At 40.0% G+C, this 18,073-nt stretch overlaps 1 protein-coding gene and 1 pseudogene across 2 annotated transcripts in view; both read right to left on the bottom strand.

Annotated features, from left to right (window-relative positions):
• Window positions 1-2,004: 2,004 nt before the first annotated feature.
• Window positions 2,005-3,775, bottom strand: LOC118005505 (annotated as a pseudogene).
• A 7,499-nt stretch (window positions 3,776-11,274) lies between these two features.
• DENND6A (DENN domain containing 6A) overlaps window positions 11,275-18,073 on the bottom strand; it is a 57,778-nt gene continuing 50,979 nt past the window's right edge. For both annotated transcript variants that reach the window (XM_034998043.1, XM_034998044.1), the window contains exons 15-20: window positions 17,913-18,002; window positions 15,968-16,021; window positions 15,753-15,862; window positions 15,244-15,346; window positions 14,007-14,081; window positions 11,275-13,552 (exon numbers count right to left, since the gene is read on the bottom strand). In XM_034998043.1, coding sequence (XP_034853934.1) covers window positions 13,421-13,552; window positions 14,007-14,081; window positions 15,244-15,346; window positions 15,753-15,862; window positions 15,968-16,021; window positions 17,913-18,002 — 564 coding nt within the window. In that variant the 3' untranslated portion in view covers window positions 11,275-13,420. The remainder of the gene's footprint in view (window positions 13,553-14,006; window positions 14,082-15,243; window positions 15,347-15,752; window positions 15,863-15,967; window positions 16,022-17,912; window positions 18,003-18,073) is intronic.

The following is an 18,073-nucleotide window of genomic DNA, read 5'->3' as shown; positions in this document are numbered from 1 at the left end:
ACTATATGTTATCTACAAAAAAAGTACTTTAAACATAAAGATAACAAATAGGTTAAGAGTAAAAGTATGGTAAAGATACACCATGCTAACATTTGTCAAAAGAAAGCTGAAGTTCTATGAATATCAAACAAAGTGGATTTCAGAGCAAAGTATATATAAAACTTGTAATTATAGTCAAGAGATTTCAGTAGACCTCTCTTAATAATTGATAGAATGAGTAAGCAGAAAATCAGCAAGGACATGAACAACACTATCAACAAACCTGACATTTATAAGACACTCCACCCAAAAACAGCAAAATACACATTGTTCTCAAGTGTACCTGGAACATTTATCAAGATAAACCATATTCTGGGCCATAAAACAAATCTTAATAAATTTAAAAGGATTCAACACATACCGAGTATGTTCTTGGACTACACTGAAATGAAATTACAAATCAATAAAAAGATTTCTGGAAAATCTACAAATGTTTGGAAAGTAACTAACATTTCTTTTTTTTTTTTAAGATTTTTTTTTTTTAAGATTTTATTTATTTATTCATGAGAGACAGAGAGAGAGAAGCAGAGGGAGAAGCAGGCTCCCAAGGAGCAGGGAGCCCGATGCGGGACTCGATCCCAGGACTCTGGGATCGTGACCTGAGCCGAAGGCAGACGCTTAACCATCTGAGCCACCCAGGCGCCCCAAGTAACTAACATTTCTAATTAATCCATGGATCCATCTAAGAAATCAAAAAGGAAATTATAAGGTATTTTGAACTGAATGAAAATAAATATAGAATATATCAGCATTAATGGAGTGCTACTAAAGCAGTACTTAGGGGGAAACGTAAGCACTAAAAACCTATATTAGAGAAGAAGAAAGATCTCAGATCAATGACCTTAGCTTCTACCTTGAGAAACTAAAAAAAAAAAGCAAATTGAAACCAAAGTAAGTAGAAGAAAGGAAAGACAACAATAGGAATCAATGAAATGGAAAATGGAAAAATAGAGAAAATACAGCCAAAATCCAATTCTTTGAGAAGAAGGCCTCTGAGGCCTGATACCTAAACCAAAGACATTACAAAGAAACCACAGACCAATACTCACCAATACCCCTAGGCCATGGCAATGACAGTCCCTCCTCCTCCCCTCCCCCCCCACCCCCGCCACAGGCTGGGACAGGGATCCTTGTAACAGGATAAGGGCTCTGTGCTTTTTCAAACTTTCGTTCAATCCAGCCAGGGAGGCAGAGAAATACAGGTGCCCAAAGTTCTAGACCAGCGCGGACGCTACTGTGCAAGAAACGGGCAAGGCGGGGAGGGTGGTAGAGTCCAGGTTCCAGGACAGTCGGAATTTCAAATATTCTGGTCTGTCAGACCGCATATCCCAATTTTGGGCAAAAATATGGTCATCAGGAGAAAAGCCCAAGAGAGGCTGAGAAAGGGCCAGTGGCTTTGGTATGAGGGACACATGTCCAGACAGCATCTCTTACCCATAGTCTTAAAGCCCCAAATCACCAAGAAACTGCCCCAGCCAAGAGCTCTCCTGCTTCTTCAAGCTATTTGGTTCTTTAAGGGGGTGGGACTTGGGTAGGTCTTGGAGGAGGTGAGGGATGAGTAAGAAAAGGAAAAATTCCCCATTTATTCCCTAAAGCTGTCTCCTAAAGCCCATGAAAGGGAGACTACAAGGATGGAGTCTCAACTCCTCTGGCCAGAAAGCTTTAGCATTTCACTCCGAAAACTCAGGCTGCAGCTGTGGGGCTGGAAAGGCATGTTAGGCACAGGCGCTGGGGCGTCCATCATCGGCACAGAGGAGACCCCTGCCCTCCAGAACTTCCTCCAGCCTCTTTTCTCTTGCAGTAATACCCCTAGGCCTTCAGAGTCTGGAGCCACTACAATGCTTGGCAGGGTTTTGGTTTCTTTCTCTGCCCCCAGGAGCCACTGTGTTTCTGCCCCACGGGGACGGGAAGACCCTGGAAACAAGGACCAAGAACCAGACTTGGAAACCATCACCCTCGCCAGTGTCACCCATTGTTAGCAGCCACCAGCTGCCCCACACCATCATGGATGTACAGACTGGACCTCGTTGGTCTTGAGGCAGAGATCACAAGCCCAGACGGCGGAGGCCTCAGTGGTCAGCAGCCCGTATGTGCTCTGTCATGCCTGTGCGCTCGTGGTGGAACCACTTTTGGCAGGAGGCCTCACACAGAATGGCCTGCTGCTCATCATTCACCTCACCGCAACAGGCACCACACGGGTACACCAGGCCTGCGGGAGGCCAAAGCACTGAGCCCCCACCTGCCTGGCTGGGGGGTGCCAAGCTGTTGGCATCCACAGTTCCCCCACCCTACCCACTGCTGTTTAGGGGGAAACTGGGCTGATTCCCATTAATAGCAGCAACTGTGGAGTGTGAGTGAGGCTCCTGGGGAAAAGCACTGTGGACAGGTGGATTCAAGGGCTTTCCCGCATCCTCATCACCAGGGCCAGGAAAGCCAGGGTCTGGACAAGGGAAGAGACTTGTGTGGAGGGCAGGCTGGGGAACCCTTGACCAGGTCTCTGGAAGAGAGGGGCCAAAAGGTGTTCCTGGCTGCACAAAGCGTTGGGGGAGAGAAGAGAGGGGGCAGCTCCCCTCTGGGAGGTTGTCCCATGGTGGGTGAAATCATGGAGCCAAATTCCCCTAATGGGCCTGGCATCATCTGTCCACCAGGAGGGCTGAAGTTCTGACCCAGGGGCTGGTTGAAGGGTTGGGTAGGAAAGTTCATGTTGCCTGGGAGTGAGTAGCCAGGGCCCTGGGGAGGGGTGTCCATGTTGAAAGCAGGGCCCACAGGGTTGAGAGGGAAGGGGGGGCTGTCAATGAAGAGGCCAGGGACTGCCTCCACCCCCAATGCCATAGCCTGGGGGGTACCTGGCCTGCCACGCCCCCTGTACACAGAAGCCTCCAAAGGGTCCAGGATGCCAAGGAATGGGGGAGCTGTGCCCCCCACCTTGGGGGCTCTGAAGTCATCCTCAAAAGGGTTGGATGCAACCAGGTGATCCACCATGGGAGTCAGGCATGGTGTGAACTCCATCAGATGGAAGTATGAAGGGCCCTGAGTATTTGACCCCCTTCGCTTCTTTTCTGGGCTCTTCATCTGCACACCTGCCTTGCCCTGCCTCCTCCCGGTGCTAGGCGGAGCAGGGGGTGTATGGGGCAGCCACCTCCCTCCAACTTGTCAGATGGGGCTGGTGCTGAGGTGGCTGTGGGCGCAGGGGGCCAGGGTCAGTGTGATGGGGGACAGACTCATCCTCAGGGGGACCATCCCTAGGAGGGAGATCAAGGTACCTTCAAGGAGTGGCCATGCCAGGTGGCGAGGCCAGGTGCCCAGCAGAGTGCCAGCCGCCCACCCCCAGGAGCAAAAATTCTAAAAAAAATTTTAGCAAGTCAAATCCAAAACTGTATTGAAAGGATGACACATCAAGACCAAGTGGGGTTAATCATAGGAATACAGTTAGTCTAACATTCAAAAGTCAATGTTAACATACCAATCATATTCACAAACTCAAAAAAAACATATGATCATCTCAACAGATTCAGGAAAAGCATTTAACAAAATCCAAAGCCCATGCCTGATTAAAAAAACAAAACAAAACAAAAACTCTCAGCAAACTAGGAATAGAAGAGGACTTCGTCAACTTGATAAAGGACAGCTATAAAAAAAACCTACAGCTAATATCATACTTAATTATAAAAGGCTGAATGCTTTCCTTTAAGATCAGGAATAAGAGATGTGCACTCTCACCAATGCTATTCAACATTGTATTGGAGATTCTAGCCAGTGCCATCAGGCAAGAAATATAAATAAAAGCCATCTACTGGAAAAAAGTAAAGCAGTCTTTATTCAGAGATGGTATAATCTTCTAGATAAAAGATATGATAGGGCGCCTGGGTGGCTCAGTTGGTTAAGCGACTGCCTTCGGCTCAGGTCATGATCCTGGAGTCCCGCATCGGGCTCCCTGCTCGGCAGGGAGTCTGCTTCTCCCTCTGACCCTCCTCCCTCTCATGCTCTCTGTCTCTCATTCTCTCTCTCTCAAATAAATAAATAAAATCTTTAAAAAAAAAAAAAGATATGATAGAATCTACAAAAAAAAATATACTAGAACTAGTAAATGAGTTTTTTTTAAGGTTCTGGGATACAATATCAGTCTACAAAAGTCAACTATATATTAGTATTTTGAACTAAACTTTTGAATGAAAAACTGAACATTGAATTTAAAAAATGATATAATTTATAACATCAAAAATAAGACAGGCTTAGGGATAAATCTGACAGAAGATGTGAAACATTTGTACCCTGAAAACCACAAAATATTGCAGAGAGAAATTAAAAAGATATAAATAGGGCGCCTGGGTGGCTCAGTTGGTTAAGCGACTGCCTTCGGCTCAGGTCATGATCCTGGAGTCCCGGGATAGAGTCCCGCATCGGGCTCCCTGCTCAGCAGGGAGTCTGCTTCTCCCTCTGACCCTCCCCCCTCTCATGCTCTCTCTCTACCTCATTCTCTCTCTCAAATAAGTAAAATCTTTTAAAAAAAAAGATATAAATAATGGAGAGAGATATTTTGTTCATGGATCAGTGGGCAATATAATTAAGATGTCACTTCTCTCCCAATTTATCTATAAATTTAATACAATCCCAATCAAAATCCCAGGAAAAATTTGTGTAGAAATTCATAAACTTCTGCTTCTTTAAAAGATGCTGTTATGAAAATGAAAAGACAAGTCACAAACTGGGGGGAAATTGCAAACCATATATCTGAAAAAGAACTTGTGTCAAGAATATAGAGAGAGGGGACACCACGATGGCTTAGTCAGTTAAATGTCTGACTCTTGATTTCAGCTCAGGTCATGATCTCATGGGTCCTGAGATCAAGCCCCACAAGGGGGTTCCGCACTCAGCAGGGAGTCAGCTTGAAGATGCTCTCCCTCTGCCCCTCCCCCCACTTGTGTGTGCATGAGCTCTTTCAAATAAATAAATCTTTTTTAAAAATAATATATAAAGAACTCTCAAAACTCAACCAGTAGAAACTAAACAACTCAATTTTTAAAAAGATTTTATTTATTTATTTGAGAGAGAGAGAATCTCAAGCAGATTCCCTACTGAGTGCAGAGCTGGATGCAGGGCTCGATCCCAGGCCCTTGAGATCATGACCTGAGCCAAAGTCAGATGCTTAACTAACTGAGCCACCCAGGTGCCCCTTAAACAACTCAATTTTTAAAATGAGTAAAAGATTTTAGCAGACACTTACCAAAAAAAACCAAAACAAAACAAAACCATACAGATAAGTAATAAACATAAGAAAAGATATTCAATGTCACAGGTCATTAGGGAAATGCAAATTAAAATCCCAATGAGATAACACAAACCTATCAGAAAGGCTAAAATTAAAAAGGCTGACCATACCAAGTGCTGGGTAGGTGTACAGAAAATGGAACTCATACACAGCTGGTGGAAACAAATTAGTACAACCACTTTGGAAAAGTTTAGCAGTTTCTTAAAAAGTTAAACATTCACCTACCATATGATCCAGCAATCCTATTCATACAATTCCTAGGTATTTACCCCACAGGAAAGGATGTATATGTCTGTACAAATACTTGTACATTAGTGTTCATAGAAGCTTTATTTGGAACAGCCAAAAGCTAGAAATGACCCAAATGTCCATCTACAGGTGAGTGGATAAGACATTTTTGTTATAGCCATATAATAGAATACTACTCAGCAATAAAAGTAATGAACTATTGATACACACAACATGAATGAATCTCAAAACAATCATGCTGAGTGAAAGAAGTTAGACCCCTCTCTGCACTGCCTGAGCCCCTCACTCCCTGGAAATGTACATGGGTACCAAATTGGTCTCCATGCCCTCACTAGTCAGGAGCACCTCTCAGCTGCTGAGTTGACAACTTTTTACAGCAGTGCTAAAACAACCAGAGACACTGCCAATGAGAGTCTCAGGAGCTGGGCAGGCTCACTTACCCCTAGCCATAACTTCCAAACCAGTGCCATTTCAAATAGTAGCTAAATTCATTAGGGCTGCGGCTGTCACAGCAGGATGGTTGACTCTGGGGCTGGGCTTGGGACTGTGTTTGGGAGCCTCATCACTGGTTATGCCAGGAACTTTTCTTTGAAGCAACAGCTCTTCTTCTATGCCATTCTGGGCTTTTCCATCTCAGAGGCCATGGGCCTCTTTTGCCTAATGGTAGCCTTTTTCATTCTCTTCACCATGTTAAGGAGCCCTCTCCACCGTTTATGGTTCTTTCTCCCATGTCTCATCTGCTTTGTATAGTCTTTTTCCTATATATCACCAGGCAGGGTGGGGAAAGCGGTTGGCTCAGGGTTTGACAGAGGGAAGACAAATAAATACTATATTAATAAAATGTTAAGAAAGAAAAAAAGTCATGGGCGCCTGGGTGGCTCAGTCGTTAAGCGTCTGCCTTCGGCTCAGGTCATGATCCCAGGGTCCTGGGATCGAGTCCCACATCGGGCTCCCCGCTCGGCAGGAAGCCTGCTTCTCCCCCTCCCGCTCCCCCTGCTTGTGTTCCTGCTCTCGCTGTCTCTCTCTCTGTCAAATAAATAAATAAAATCTTAAAAAAAAAAAAAAAAGAAAGAAAGTACATCTGCAAATCAATCAATGTGATACATTAATAAAAGAAATAACAAGAACCATATGATCCTCTCAATAGATGCAGAAAAAGCATTTGACAAAGTACATCCTTTCTTGATCAAAACTCTTCAGAGTATAGGCACAGAGGGTACATACCTCAATATCATAAAAGCCATCTATGAAAAACCCACAGCGAATATCATTCTCAATGGGGAAAAACTGAGAGCTTTCCCCCTAAGGTCAGGAACATGGCAGGGATGACCACTGTCACCACTGCTATTCAACATGGTATTAGAAGTCCTAGCCACAGCCATCAGACAACAAAAAGAAATAAAAGGCACCCAAATCGGCAAAGAAGAAGTCAAACTCTCACTCTTTGCAGATGATATGATACTTTATGTGGAAAACCCAAAAGATTCCACCCCAAAACTGCTAGCACTCATACAGGAATTCAGTAAAGTGGCAGGATATAAAATCAATGCACAGAAATCAGTGGCATTCCTATACACCAACAACAAGACAGAAGAAAGAGAAGTTAAGGAGTCGATCCCATTTACAACTGCACCCAAACCCGTAAGATACCTAGGAATAAATCTAGCCAAAGAGGCAAAGAACCTGTACTCAGAAAACTATAAAATACTCATGAAAGAAATTGAGGAAGACACAAAGAAATGGAAAAATGTTCCATGCTCATGGATTGGAAGAACAAATTTTGTGAAGATGTCAATGCTACCTAGAGCAATCTACACATTTAATGCAATCCCTATCAAAATACCATCCACTTTTTTCAAAGAAATGGAACAAATAATCCTAAAATTTGTATGGAACCAGAAAAGACCCCGCATAGCCAGAGGAATGTTGAAAAAGAAAAGGAAAGCTGGCGGCATCACAATTCCGGACTTCCAGCTCTATTACAAAGCTGTCATCATCAAGACAGTATGGTACTGGCACAAAAACAGACACATAGATCAATGGAACAGAATAGAGAGCCCAGAAGTGGACCCTCAACTCTATGGTCAACTAATCTTCGACAAAGCAGGAAAGAATGTCCAGTGGAAAAAAGACAGTCTCTTCAACAAATGGTGTTGGGAAAATTGGACAACCACAAGCAGAAGAATGAAACTGGACCCTTTCCTTACACCACACACAAAAATAGACTCCAAATGGTTGAAAGACCTCAATGTGAGACAGGAATCCATCAAAATCCTAGAGGAGAACACTGGCAGCAACCTCTTTGACCTCAGCTGCAGCAACTTCTTCCTAGAAACATCACCAAAGGCAAGGAAAGCAAGGGCAAAAATGAACTATTGGGATTTCATCAAGATAAAAAGCTTTTGCACAGCAAAGGAAACAGCCAACAAAACCAAAAGACAACTGACAGAATGGGAGAAGATATTTGCAATTGACATATCAGATAAAGGGTTAGTATCCACAATCTATAAAGAACTTATCAAACTCAACACCCAAAGAACAAATAACCCAATCAAGAAATGGGCAGAAAACAGGAACAGACATTTTTCCAAAGAAGACATCCAAATGGCCAACAGACACATGAAAAAGTGCTCAATATCGCTCGGCATCAGGGAAATCCACATCAAAACCTCAATGAGATACCACCTCACACCAGTCAGAATGGCTAAAATTAACAAGTCAGGAAATGACAGATGTTGGCAAGGATGTGGAAAAAGGGGAACCCTCCTATACTGTTGGTGGGAATGCAAGCTGGTGCAGCCACTTTGGAAAACAGTATGGAGGTTCCTCAAAAAGTTGAAAATAGAGCTACCCTACGACCCAGCAATTGCACTACTGGGTATTTACCCCAAAAGATACAAATGTAATGATCTGAAGGGGTATGTGCACCCCAACGTTTATAGCAGCAATGTCCACAATAGCCCAACTATGGAAAGAGCCAAGATGTCCATCAACAGATGAATGGATAAAGAAGATGTGGTATATATATATACAATGGAATATTATGCTACCATCAAAAAACCCCCAAATCTTGCCATTTGCAACGATGTGGATGGAACTAGAGGGTATTATGCTAAGTGAAATAAGTCAATCGGAGAAAGACATGTATCATATGATCTCACTGATATGAGGAATTCTTTTTTTTTTTTTTTAAAGATTTTATTTATTTATTTGACAGAGAGAGAGACAGCGAGAGCAGGAACACAAGCAGGGGGAGTGGGAGAGGGAGAAACAGGCTTCCCGCCGAGCAGGGAGCCCGATGTGGGACTCAATCCCAGGACCCCGGGATCATGACCTGAGCCGAAGGCAGACGCTTAACGACTGAGCCACCCAGGCGCCCCCGAGGAATTCTTAATCTCAGGAAACAAACAGGGTTGCTGGAGTGGTGGGGGGTGGGAGGGATGGAGTGGCTGGGTGATAAGACACTGAGGAGGGTATGGGCTATGGTTAGCGCTGTGAATTGTGTAAGACTGTTGAATCATAGACCTGTACCTCTAAAACAAATAATACATTATATGTTAAAAAAAAAAAAGGGAAGATAGTGGGAAGGGATAAATGAAGGTGGGTAATCGGAGGAGGAGACAAACCATGAGAGATTATGGACTCTGAAAAAACAAACTGAGGGTTTTACAGGGGAATGGGTGGGGGGATGGGTTATCCTGGTGATGGTTATTAAAGAGGGCACGTATTGAATGGAGCACTGGGTGTTATGTGCAAACAATGAATCATGGAACACTACATCAAAAACTAATGATGTAATGTATGGTGATTAAAATAAAATTTTTAAAAAATATATGAAATCTTGCCATTTGCAACAACATGGATGGAACTAGAGGGTATTATGCTAAGCAAAATAAGTCAATCAGAGAAAGACAATTATCATATGATCTCACTCATATGTGGAATTTAAGAAACAAAACAGAGGGTCACAGGGGAAGAGAGGAAAAAATAAAACAAGATGAAATCAGAGAGGAAGACAAACCATAAGAGACTCTTAACTCCAGGAAACAAACAGGGTTGCTGGAGGGCGGTGGGTGGGGGATGGGGTAACTGGGTGATGGGCATTAAGGAGGATGTGTGATGTAATGAGCACTGTGTGTTATATGCAACTGATGAATCACTGAACTCTACCTCTGAAACCAATAATACACTGTATGTTAATTAATTGAATTTAAATAAAAACAAAACAAAAAGATAGCCAGTAATATCAGTTAAAACACCAACAGATACTAAAATTGGTAGATCAAGGAAGCAAGCTATAAATATATGTTTAGAATTATTGGAACGAGGGGTGCCTGGGTGGCTCAGTCGTTAAGCGTCTGCCTTTGGCTCAGGTCATGATCCCGGGGTTCTGGGAACAAGCCCCACATCGGGCTCCCTGCTCAGGGGGAAGCCTTCTTCTTTCTCTCCCACTCCCCCTGCTTGTGTTCCCTCTCTCGCTGTGTCTCTGTCAAATAAATAAAATTTAAAAAAAAAAAAAAGAATTATCAGAACGAACTAAAAATAGGAAGAATTAAAAACTTCATCTTTGGAGTATGCAGTTTGGTACTGAAAGATAGCATATGAAATTATTTTTGCTTTTTATGACAGACCTTTTTGTACTTCTTGTTGCATCAACTCTTGCTGTTTTAATACAAATACATATTTTTTAAATGAAACAATTACTTAGAAAAATATAAATACAAAATACACAGCTCAAAGCAGTATATTATGACAATTGTTCAAGTCCTAGCTCTACCCTTAGCAGTCACATAACATTAGTCAAGATTTTTGACAATTCTGTTCTCAGTTTTCTTACTGTGAAATAGGAATGGAAAAGTGCATGCCTGGGGTGCCTGGGTGGCTCAGTTGGTTGAGCATCCAACTCTTGATTTCAGCTCAGGTCATGATCTCAGGGTTGTGACACCGAGCCTCACATCAGGCTTCATGTGGAGTCTGCTTAAGATTCTCTCTCTCCCTCTCCCTTTGCACCCCTACCCCCGCTCGCGTGTGTGCTCTCTCAAAAAAAAATAAGATAAAATTTTTAAAAAGTGCATGCCTTTTAATAGTAATATTGTAAGGATGAAGTCATATATGTAATTACTGCATAGCATATTCAACTGTATTGTAACAACATAATAGAGACTACTTATTGTTTTGTTTTGAAAAAATAAAAATAAATGAACTAAGTTTGAGCAGAAGAAAACAAAAGGACAGATTTTAATAGAATCTTTTAAATGTACTGAATATTTTATAGTACACTTTTAAGGATATTACCCAGTAACTTCAAAAAGTAGTAACAGCCAATATATTTTATTATCAACAAATAAATTAAAATCCAAAGGATAGTATCATATGCTTTAAAAAAGGGAGATGAAGAAATAAAAGTAATTTGAGATTTAAAAAAAGGTAAAAAAAAAAAAAGTAGTAAATAAGGGGGAATCCAGCAAGAGCTACCTACATTACTAAGCTAAAATTTTTTCATCAGAACATTTCAGATGTGAAGTGAAATCACTTCATTGATCTGTTAGTACACTGGACTGCTGTTCACTTGTTCATAGTAAAAAGAAGGTTTTCACTTGAATTTTTAAAAATAAGTTGGGAAGTAAAAGGAATCTCATAATGCACAAGTTTCATTTATTATGCATTTTCTCCAGCATTCCAACCTTACTGAGAAATAACACAAGACATCCAAGTGCTTTAAAATCCAAGGCCTTTAATTCATTTTTCAGTAATGACCACAAATGCCTTCACAAAACTTCTTTTTCACAAAAACAGAAGGCACTAGGCATTACATAACACCCTGAAAGCAGTGATTCCCTCTGATGCTGGTGGAGATAAACATTAAACGGCAGGTTTTAGGTCTTAATGTCCCCTCAAAAAAAAAAAAAGGACAACACTGAAAATCACACACAAAAACTGTTACCAGTCTTTCTCAGATTCCCAATGCAATTTTAAGTTAATTTTAGAAGTACATAATTTGAAATTAATAGGTAAACCAGGTAAGTATGATATGGTTTTCAACATGTGTTAGGTTTTAGTTAAATACAGTAAATAGGAAGATACTGTTATTATGCTACTTGGCATCCTTTGCTACTCCGTAGCTGTGCAAAATAAACTTGAAATGATACATCCTGTAGTGGTATAATTTAAAAGATCCTTGATATGACACTAACAACTTTCAAATTCTGGTCACAAACTGCATATAAATTGTAAGATTATTAAAATACCCCTTTTTGAAAAAGAATAAGATGACCATTTATACCTAAATAAGGTTTCCCAGAAAGATATGAAATACTCTAGCGTATAAAAGTAGTTGCCCCTTTTCCATAAGGACAATGTTGTTTCACAAAATAACTCATATGATCCAAGGCAAATGATTTCTTTCAAATACCATATTCTCTCGATGACTTTGAGGTTTGCTGCTTCAAGAGACTATATGCATGAGAAAAGGGCACATTTGGGTATAATACCACAGTTACAAACACAAAGAGGCTTTCTGGGTCAGGAGTGCCCTTAAGAGTTGCATGAACAGGAAACAAGAGACAGCTTCTGAAGCCATTTCTTTTACAAACACATACAACTAAATTTGGTTGCTGAGAGGGTGATTCAAGACACAGCTATTTACATATGTGCTATGTCATGTGTGGCTATTTTAAATAGTGGCTTCTGGAGGACACTCCTATTCAAACACAAACCAAGCAACCTTATTCTACCAAACCACAATCTTCTATTTTTGGCAAGGTGGTATTGTTCAAACAAAACAGAAACAAACAAAACAACGGCAACAACAAAAAACGAGCTATAACAGTGATTTAGGCAGAAGTCCCCACGTCTGACAACAGTAGGGAAAATGTTCTGAGAAATATTAATTTTGGGGGAAAAAACCCTACCAAACAAATAATGCTGAAAACTAATCTTATAATCACTTACGTGACTATAACGTAAAACGTTTATGAATGCCTTTGAAATGAGAATAGTTCAGTTTAAAAAATAGCTGATTATGAGGTTTACAATTAGAATGTCTCTAAAAAAACATCCAAGCTAATTAACTTAAACAGGTTCAACTAGTAAGTGGTAAGAAGAAATAAACTCTTCCATAATTAATATTAGATTCTTTCTTGCCTTTGGAGAAACTGGTAACATTAAACTTGAAATGATATAGAATATAATGAAATGAAACCTACATGACAACTAAAAACAAAACAAAACAAAACAAAAAACCACACCAGGGCATTACTAATAAACATGATGGGAGGCAAGAAAGGTATCTTTAAGCAGTGATTACTCAGAAGAATGCCTTATAAAATTACGTATCATAATCAAGTTAAGAAAAAGCTTCAAGACTAGCAGCTGAGCTTTGTGAAACATGTAGGACAACAGAAGGCACTACGAAAGCATTAATTACTTCTAACTACCATCGGACAGATTAGTCTTCTTCTTCTTAAGAAGCTAGCCAGTGTGAATGTTATTTTTATATCCCCCTGAGTTTTAACATGATTGGGCAGAGCAGCACCAATTTAAAAAAATATCTGCAATGCCAGCACTGCAGTTTGGAATCACTTATACTGATGGCCCCACAGGTCTCTCATAAGAGCACTTTAGAACATGATTAAAAATATAGAAATGCCTTTCGGTGTTTCAGTATTAAAGTGGAACCACCACAGTATCCATTTTTAAAAATAATGCACTAAAAAGGTCTGTTTAGTCAGTATAGTCTTTCCATCCTGTAGCTAGCATTCACGGCTATTTTCCACGCTGAGACATCTCCTTTGTGCGTTGGGCTGAAATGTCAGTATGCTTCACGGTGCACAATCCTTTTTGGCTGGAAAATCCTAGCAAATGTCATGTCATGTCCGTTTTGAGCAGTATGCCTTGTAGGTCCTCTGGCAATGCTAAGATAATTGCATCTATGTGTGTCCGTAACTTTTCCATAGTGTCAGGTTTCACAGGTAAATGCTCTCGATCAGCCTGCAACTACAGAAGGAACATTTGGAAGCATTTAATATTAATACACTGTATTCTCTAAATGAACAATTTTAATGGTCTAATGATTTGGAAAATTCAAACTTACACTAGAATTTAGAGGAACTGTAAAAAAGCAAACAACATGCCATTTAAACAATATATTGCTGAGCTCATAAAAGACTTCTATGTAAATTAATAGATAATACCTATAGATACCATGTGGTATTAAATATAAGTGACAATGTTTTTTGTAGAGCTCATTAGACTCCCTGTAAATACTTTTAAAATAATACGGCATCACTGTGATCTGCTTGAGTGACCAAGTATTCTCAGTCAGATCTACCATCAATTGACCAATCTTAAGTGCTCTCATTTAAAAAGCTCCTTCTGCAACACATCATGAATGGTCACCTCAAATATGAGGAAAATATCTTCATGGATCTTTGCTGTTTTGGCTACATACCAGCTTATTTTTTAGCTTCAATACAAGGTCTACTGTTTCTACTTCTGTGTGTTTCTGGGTCCAGAGAAGTAAATCCTACAAGAATAAACAAATCCCAAATCAGTAAATACTCAAAATATGTTTCAAACTGCTCTATTTTAACAGGCAAGGCTACTGAGCAGGAAGGATAGGAAGGAAAAAGAAAACAGAGTATGTAACTCAGATACAGCATTACAGTACAGGAATAATACTCCACATGACATTCTAACATTAATTAGATAATTTTTGACATTAGCTAGAACAACCGTCTAATAGTTGGGAAATAAAACAATGTAAGAAACTCCTTTCTGAGATAGCCCTTTTAGATCAACGAAAAAATTACAACTCCAAGTATAATACTAATCCCCATCCTTACTAAGTAGTAAGTACCTTAATTTATAAGGAACATTAACAAATTAAGACAACCGTGAACATGAATCTATTACTGACTGTAAACTTTGACATCTACAAACAAGCTTTTCCTCGGCTTATTTGTGGTTGCCTTCATTGTATTCCTTCTCTCACAACCATAGTCACTGGGAGTTTATGATTAGAAAGTTCACTTCAAGGCTAGCCCATCTCAAGCTAAATAAAGATGAAACTATTCTTTATATTTTCACAAGGAGCTCAATTTAAAATAGTCTCGTGACAAACTATAGATTAAAAACAGTCAAAATACAGGAAAAAAATTGTTAATAATAACTGGAAAGATTTGAATCTTGATTCTATCCAGGGGAATGCTAGTAAATATTTAACCACCAGTTCTCTAGGAAAAGTCTCTGGTTTGTAGCATTTGCCAATGTGGTATAATACTCCCACTGTAGCCAATTTCAAGCTACCAACATGAGATCACTGAACGCAAAGGTGGGAAGAGATGTACACAGTTAGCTCCTGTGGGTCAGTGTAAGCAGGGCTCTAGCTCACTGCTGGCTTCATTACTTAGCAGTGATGTAATCTGAAGCAAGTCACTTAACTTATAATCCTTAGGGGTCTCATAATGCAGATTATAACACCTACTTCAATGAATTGTTGTAAGGATTAAAAGACATTATCCATCTAAAGCACCTACACAGTCCTTGACACACAGCACATGATCTAGAAAAGTAAGGTATTACTTATTTACAAAGTAGTGGATATGGGTATAATCTCCCAGCCTCTATGGATGTTATCTTTATTTTCAATAGTTGTTAATCATCACATAAACACACTGTTTTCTAACCTCTTCGCAAAGAGCTTCTAAATGGAGTGCCTCCAATTTCTGGGTCATTTCCTTCCGCCGGGTCTTGAACCAACCATCAAAATTTGGAGATTTCAGAAAATGCCTATAAAAATAAATTTTAAAAAAGCAAAGTTTGATTATGACTTACTTCCTCTCCTCAATACCTTTCCTACCAATAGCTTGGAGAACCATGTGAAACAATGGAATTTTTATTTATTTATTTATTTGAATTTTTTTTTTTTAAGTAAGTTTAAGTCCAGTTTTTTTTTTAAGATTTTATCTATTTATTTGACAGAGAGAGCGAGATAGGAACACAAGCAGGGGGAGTGAGAGGGAGAAGCAGGCTTCCTACCAAGCAGGGAGCCCAATGTGGGGCGCGATCCCAGGAGCCTGGGATCATGACCTGAGCTGAAGGCAGACACTTAACGACTGAGCCACCCAGGCGCCCTATTTTGTTTTTAAATAAAGCTCTACAGATGGGTGAAAAAGAAGGGAAAAAAAAGACCAACCGGTAAAGTCCAATCCAATCGCCTTTTATTCTAGAGGTCAGCTGAGGTCCTGTTTTCTCAAGTGTCTTCATAAATTCTTCTGGAAGGAACTGTCTTAATTGGGGTGGACTCTAGAAATTAGGACATACTGATTTAAAAATTAGAAATGGCTATACTCCCAGGAGCTAATTACAGTTAGAGAACTCAAATTAGAATTTAACTGAATAAAGTTATACCTTCCATGGAGAGATACTTTTCTGCAAAGGCATCAAGCTTGCCACATATCTTTCCTGAAACCAAAAAAAAGTTAATCAAAGTTAGGCATTCTTTTTTTTTTTTTTTTTTTTTTAAGATTTTATTTATTTATTTGACAGAGAGAGAGATAGCGAGAGCAGGAACACAAGCAAGGGGAGTGGGAGAGGGAGAAGCAGGCTTCCCGCCGAGCAGGGAGCCCGATGTGGGACTCGATCCCAGGACCCTGGGATCATGACCTGAGCCGAAGGCAGACGCTTAACGACTGAGCCACCCAGGCGCCCCATTCTTTTTTTTTTTAAGATTTTATTTATTTGTTTATTTGAGAGAGAGAGAGCGCGCGTGCAAGGGAGGGGAAAGTGAGAAGAAGGAGAGAGAGAATCCCAAGCAGACTCTTCGTTGAGCACAGAGCCTGATGTGGGGCCCAATTCCATGACCCTGAGACCACGACCTGAGCCAAACCAACAGTCAGATGCTTAACCAACTGAGCCACCCAGGTGCCCCAAAGTTAGGCATTCTTACCTAGAGAGTCTTCAAAAACACATAAACAGACCCCCCTTAAAAGAAATGGGTTTATAAGTTTTTCATCATATGCTCTTTCAATGGACAGCAGCAATGCATCACTTCCCATAACGGACATAGCAAAATTTAGATTGAATTGAGAAGTCAGATTTTCAATAAGAATTTAACTAAATCTTAAATAATTCAAGGGACTGCATATTTTTAGTGATAATCATTAACCCTATTGGGTGAGTATGTGCCAGAAAATGTACTCAACATTTTATATGCATGATCTCTTTTAATCCCTGCAACCATCCCGTGTGGCCATTATTACTGGAAAAGAGGCTTTGGAAAGCTAAGTAAGCCGCCCAAGGTCACATAGCCTGAACCTGAATTCAGGTCTACTTCAGTCTATGCCCTTAAGCACTACAGTAAATTCATTTCAAATCAAACAGATTTAAATGGAACAAAATTAATTAACATCCATAGACCAAGAAAGAGTATTTTGCCTCAAAATGTAATAGCAAAGATCTCCAGGTTGCTCCCATATGATATTCACAGATAGATTACATTAATAACTACATGGAATCTCTCTTGGATGCAGTCTCCAGACTAGGACCACATTATGTACTATCTGATACTGTGAGGCATCTTTTAGTATTTTAATATGCTATTCTACTGAATTTCATAGAATAACCATATCATCTAGTCATTTATTCCATAAATATTGAGTGCTACCAGATGCCAAACTGAAGAGAAGATAATGAACAAGACAGATAAGGCCCCTGTCATCATTACTGGCCTCATGGATATCATATCAAATTGTGCTCAAGAAAATAGTATCAGAGGGCCACCTGGGTGGCTCAGTCGGTTAAGTGTCCAATTCTTGATTTTAGCTCAGGCCATGATCTTAAGGTTGTGAGATGGAGCCCCACATTAGGCTCTGCGCTCAGCACAGAGTCTGCTTGAGATTCTCTCTCCCCCTGCTCGTGCTCATTCTCTCTCTCTCTCTCTCAAATAAATAAATAAATAAAATCTTTTAAAAAAAGTAGCTTTGAAAACAAAAAAGGAAATAATATCAGAAAGAAGTTCCAGGTTAACCTTGTTTTAAGGTGTAAAATGCAATAATTACATAATATTTCACAATTATCTCATTTAAGATTCACAGCAACCCTGAAAGATATTTAGGAAAAGTGGAATTAGCCACATTTTACAGATAAAGAAAATGAGGGTCAGAGAGGAAGTGACTTGCCAAAGTTACACAGTTAATATTAGAAGAGAGTCCAGGTCTCCTGCAAAGGGTTCTATTTTTAATCACCAAACACATGAGCAGGCAAAACACATAAACTAAGGTCTTTGTGAATGGGGAAAACATTCATATATCCTTCAACAAATCATTAAATTAAACAAATACCTATGTTAACTTACCAATGGAATGATGAAGCTTTGCGTCAGTTCCAAAAAGTAGCGTCGGAGAATAACACTTTGAGCCTCAGAAGGACGTTTCTGTTGTACACCCTTAAAAGAAAAAGCAATGAAAACCTACATTCTAGGGTAAGGAAGAATATAAAACAAAGCATAATTATAGT

The sequence above is a fragment of the Mirounga leonina genome, unplaced genomic scaffold (genome assembly GCF_011800145.1).
Source record: "Mirounga leonina isolate KUSES-001 unplaced genomic scaffold, KU_Mleo_1.0 Mir_94, whole genome shotgun sequence".
NCBI classification, from domain to species: domain Eukaryota; kingdom Metazoa; phylum Chordata; class Mammalia; order Carnivora; family Phocidae; genus Mirounga; species Mirounga leonina.
The sequence above is the reverse complement of the archived record's forward strand: the minus strand, read 5'-3'. Positions and strand labels throughout refer to the sequence as shown.